Below are 4,720 nucleotides of genomic sequence, written 5' to 3'. Positions count from 1 at the left end.
CGTCCTTTTTTAAACAGCGTCTTGTCGATCATCGTAGATCGCCCCTCCAGTAGTGTTATTGTTCCGATTTTCTCTCCGTTGTTTACTGAAGATGAAGGCTGTGACTCCAGTCCACCCACAGGACTCCTCCTCCAGCGGCAGCCAGCTCCACCTGCACTATCTGTCGAAGCAGAGTGTCAACATCGCCCGGTGCAGGATGGAGGAGGAGGACCTGTTCTGCCTGCAGTACGACATGAACGACTGCTACACCCGACTCAAGCGCCTCGTGCCCACCATTCCGCAGGATAAGAAAGTCAGCAAAGTGGAGATCCTCCAGCATGTCATAGACTACATCCTGGACCTGCAGCTGGCCCTGGAGACGCACCCTTCGCTCCACAAACAACAGCCACAGAGGACCGGGACCTGCCCTCATCCTCCGCCACCAGCCTCCAACCCCAGCCGGACACCGCTGACGGTGCTCAACACTGACCACCACCAGGTGAGATCTGTTTTTCCTACTGGATCTGAGCCTTCTCCTTCTTCCTCAAACAAAGCGCGTCATGCCCGTTATATGTGTCATTGTCCTTCCACGGTGTGATAGAACACGGACAATAATGTGATACCTCTCCATGTCTCATCCAGGGTTACAAGGGGGGAAATATAGAATGTGTTAAAAATGTATTTGGACTGCGTTACATTACGCACTTGATTGCGGGGGTTTCTGATTTGCATGATAATGGCAGTGTTCCAGAGGCCCCTCACCTTATCCCGGGTTGGTGAAGTACCTCCGTGTGTGCAGCCCACTCCACTGCGCACAATACGAGCAATTTGTTATTCAATAGGCTACAAGAGATTTTATTATGTTAGATATAGCTCAGCTCATTCTCTGCTGCTCTGCCGTGAATTATTTACTGTAGGTCCAAGGAGCCGGGACGCTTCACTTATTTTCTTCTTTCTTTGTTATTTCTCTTAGAGGACGTCAATAGTCAAAAAGCCAGAGGACTCAGTTTTATGCCGCTGAGACACAGGCACTGCATTGGTAAGTTGAACTATTTTATCTTTTTTTTTTTTTTTTAATGTTGATCAATTATATCTGGTCATGAAAAAGCACCACAGAGTGTAGTGGGCTGTGATGGTGTAGGCAGCTCAATGAATCTGATTAGACTTAACCAGTGTAGGCAATCCCAAAGATTAGATTGGGGCTCACAAATGGGTTACAGGAGATTAATCTGACAAACAGCGCTGAAAAAAAAGCTAACATAAACATGTACAAAAATAATAATGTAGAGATAAAATTAGATAGATATTTGGGGAAAAATTCAGTAATTTCTAACATCCTTTCCATGTGCCAACATACAGTTCTAGTGAATTATTTTTAATTATACATGCAGCATTTCTTAGCTCGTTTTGTCTGTCATTTATATGAAAACAGAGAACGTTCAAATTAAAGAAGCAGCTCTTTATGTTAACCTTACCGTATCAAATGAAATCATTATTCTTATTATCATTGCCATTGACTTCAGTCAGAACAACAACACTAATGAAGTAATTAAATGATACTATCAAACCACAAAAGAGGGTGAAATGTTAGGTATATTACTTGAAAATACTTTCTAGTTCCACAGTTCTACTGAGTAGCAGAAAATGTACACACTGTAGGTCATTAAATAACAATATAATACTTTTAATATAATCTTGATCTGTGATCGAATAGGGTCACAATTGTTTTTGTAAATTAAAAGTAGACATAACAAATACCACTAGAGAAATGTCACTGGGAAATATTTCCATTTATTGTAATACTAATAATATTGCAGTATTTCCAAAAGATTGGCTTGTAATATATATTTATTTGTTTGAATTATAATGAATGTTTTTTTTTCCAAAATTAGGTTGACAAAAAAATAAAAAATTCATGACCCTGACTTAAAAACACTGTCCATTAAATAGCCAAATTGAGCTTGTTTTGTAGTCCACAAGCTCATTTGTGTCTATAATTAAAAAAAAATTGATTTTGGTAAGAATATTTGTGTTAGGTTGATTTGTGTTGCGAGGCTTAATTGACATGAACACAGTGTAAAGAGTCTGGGAAAACACAGCCCTACTGTAGTGTGTACGTACTGTATGTGGTGTAAATGTGAAACGGTTTGTGGACGCTGTGATGGGGGATAAATAATAATTGAGGAACATGAAATTGGCACCGACCTCAGAGGCAGCTGCTGTGCTTTGCGCAATAACTGTCACTAGTGTGGCAACAATGTGAGAGGAAAAAGAAGAAGAAGAAGAAGAGACAGAGAGAGTGTTTAAAAGCTCAGCTTGTCCCTCTCTGTTACATTCAGGCTGCTGCTGTCAGATTTATGGCACTAAGTCTAAACACACCTGGATGAGACTCTCATGTTCTCTCTGTGAACATTTGGAGCTGCTGCTCCCAACAGCCCGAGGACGAGCTGCTGTGTGGTTTGTTGTGTGTGTGTGTGTGTGTACACACGAGTATGACCTGGTTTGTTTTGGGTTGTTGATCAAGCGTGGCCTCTGTTTTGTCGGTGGCGCCACTCAGTCTGGGAGTTTTGTGCACTTCACCCTCCCATCAACCTCAGCCTCAACCTCACCCTGCCATTCCCCCCTTCACAGGTGTGCAGGCTGAACAGCAGAGCCGCTCCAAAGTCAGCAAAAGCTTCGCCAGCGACTCACACCCAAACCCAACTGGAGGCACAATCGCAAGGGGATTTCAAAACCGCTGGGAGGAATTAAAAGCCCAAATAAAGTAACATTCACATCAACCTTTTCCCTTTTCAGTTGTTCCCATTGAAGAAGGAATCACTGTGCAGACACCTCCCTGCCCCGACTCCTGTCCAACTGGTTCTAGCTTCATTTCTTCCCACTTAAAGAAAAGATGGACTCCTCTCCCCTGTGCTGAGAAGAACTGTCAGTGAATTGTGCTTAAAGAAAATAGATAAAAATGACTCCAGTTTAAAGCTTTACTAAACTGCGAAAAAAAATCATTGTATATTGTTGTTTTTTTTTCCAACATCTATTGTTTAAAATAGATGCTTTGTGTTGAGCAGGGATCTGATCCCTGGAGTCTGACAATGTTTCATACTGTAAAGAACAACGATTCTGATTGGAGACGATTACGATTGTACATAAAGAGACGTAAATGTTCTATGAAAAGTATGTGAAAGGAAAGGACTTCTATGTTTAAAATAGATTATTGCAATTATAAGGATATTTTTATCGAATCTCTTTTTTTGTTGTCGTTGTTGTTGTTCTGTACATATTGTGTTTTTTCTGCTCTGCCAGTGACATGACAGTCTTTCTCAGTTTTTTTTTTCTCTTTGCAGTGTTTTTGGAATAGTTGAATATGTAGCATGTGCTGCTCTTTCTGCGGAGATGTTTGAACGTGCACTGAAGCAGCTCTCTGTGTGTAGATACTGTCTGGTGGAGTTCAACACAAAAATGTTATTTGGCCTGTTCAGCCCTGTGTTGGATTAGTTTTTCATTCATTCGTTTTCACCGTCTCCTGCTGATTGTTTTCGTTTTATTTTACGCTGAATTGGAAGAAATATCTACAACACGGTGAAATGTTCCTGCACGCAGAGTTGGTTCTGGAGAAGTTAATGATTAAATCATAAATTTAAGCTTCAGTCGTGGACAGATCAAATCTGTGTGAGACTCTTAATGAAAAACCTTTCATGTAATTTATTCAGTTCTGTGAGTTTATATACATTTAATTTCTTTTATTGAAGATTCAGCAGCCATCGTTGTGGGGGGAAAAAAACAGAAAAGAAACACACACACACACGTTTTATTTTTAATGACGTTGAATGCCGAATTTACCTCACCGCCCTCCTGCCAGTGTGAGAGGGGCACTTGTACATGACTGTCAGCTGCACTGTTGGACTTTACCTTCACTGGCCTGTGAGGAGTTGTCAAAACAATTAAAAGTTTCCAGTAAAAATGGTCTGGTCTCACCTTCTTGTCTGCAGGCGCGGCTGCAGGTTTTATTTCTCTGCTCTCTCAGATGAAGAGTAATGAGGAAGAAGTCGTGCTGCGGACTCTTCTCACTGAGCTTTATAACTAAGAAACTACTTAAAGGAAAATTGGAGAGTCACTGTCACAGCTCAGACCAGCTGTGCATGACTCAGGGACCAAGTGTTTTGAAGAGGACTTTAACTAATCCTGCCACACACACAGTCACCAAGTCACTGAGTCAGCAGAAACACAGGAAGAAGAAAGAGCCTAGAACCTGACATCGTTTTAATCATGGTTAAATCTCACTGTGTCGTTGGTTCATGTTGGTTGCAACTGCAAAATAATCACCTTAAAAATAAATAAATACGTCAGGTCTCGTGATGAACAAATAATTTAGATGATCAGAATCTTGTTTTTGTTACATGAACAAAAAATGCCTAAACTGGACCTTTATTTCAGTGAGTTTCGTCGGTAATGTAAAGTTAATATATTCAATCATATCAAAGTTAACATTGATGTTTAATTATTATACTGTTATTATTGTGGTATTATTGACACCGTCATTGATAAAGAACCATAGATGCAAGTAACCACTAATAATTTAAACTTTAAACTTGGAGTGGAAATGTAGAAAATAATAATAATCAACAGTCAGTACAGTAAAGTAGTTTCATAAAAATACAAAACAAATGTGCAGTGAAACTAAATAATAACCAAATTAAAACTGCTAACTAAAGAAACTTGCACCATTTCCTGTGCAAGGCCTCTG

The 4,720-nt window shown here is 40.1% G+C and overlaps 1 protein-coding gene across 2 annotated transcripts in view; it reads left to right on the top strand.

Annotated features, from left to right (window-relative positions):
* id4 (inhibitor of DNA binding 4) overlaps nt 1-3,937 on the top strand; it is a 4,639-nt gene extending 702 nt beyond the window's left edge. Inside the window, exons 2-4 of one of the 2 annotated variants that reach the window (XM_008324105.3) lie at nt 1-478; nt 953-1,018; nt 2,776-3,937. In XM_008324105.3, the coding sequence (XP_008322327.1) occupies nt 92-478; nt 953-1,000 (435 nt within the window). In that variant the 5' untranslated portion in view covers nt 1-91 and the 3' untranslated portion in view covers nt 1,001-1,018; nt 2,776-3,937. Of the gene's footprint in view, nt 479-952; nt 1,019-2,610 lie in introns of both variants that reach the window. The other variant, XM_008324104.3, reaches the window with a different exon arrangement.
* The last annotated feature ends 783 nt before the right edge of the window (nt 3,938-4,720 follow it).

Source organism: Cynoglossus semilaevis, chromosome 13 (genome assembly GCF_000523025.1).
Source record: "Cynoglossus semilaevis isolate Cse_v1.0 chromosome 13, Cse_v1.0, whole genome shotgun sequence".
In the NCBI taxonomy this organism is placed as follows: domain Eukaryota; kingdom Metazoa; phylum Chordata; class Actinopteri; order Pleuronectiformes; family Cynoglossidae; genus Cynoglossus; species Cynoglossus semilaevis.
The sequence above is the reverse complement of the archived record's forward strand: the minus strand, read 5'-3'. Positions and strand labels throughout refer to the sequence as shown.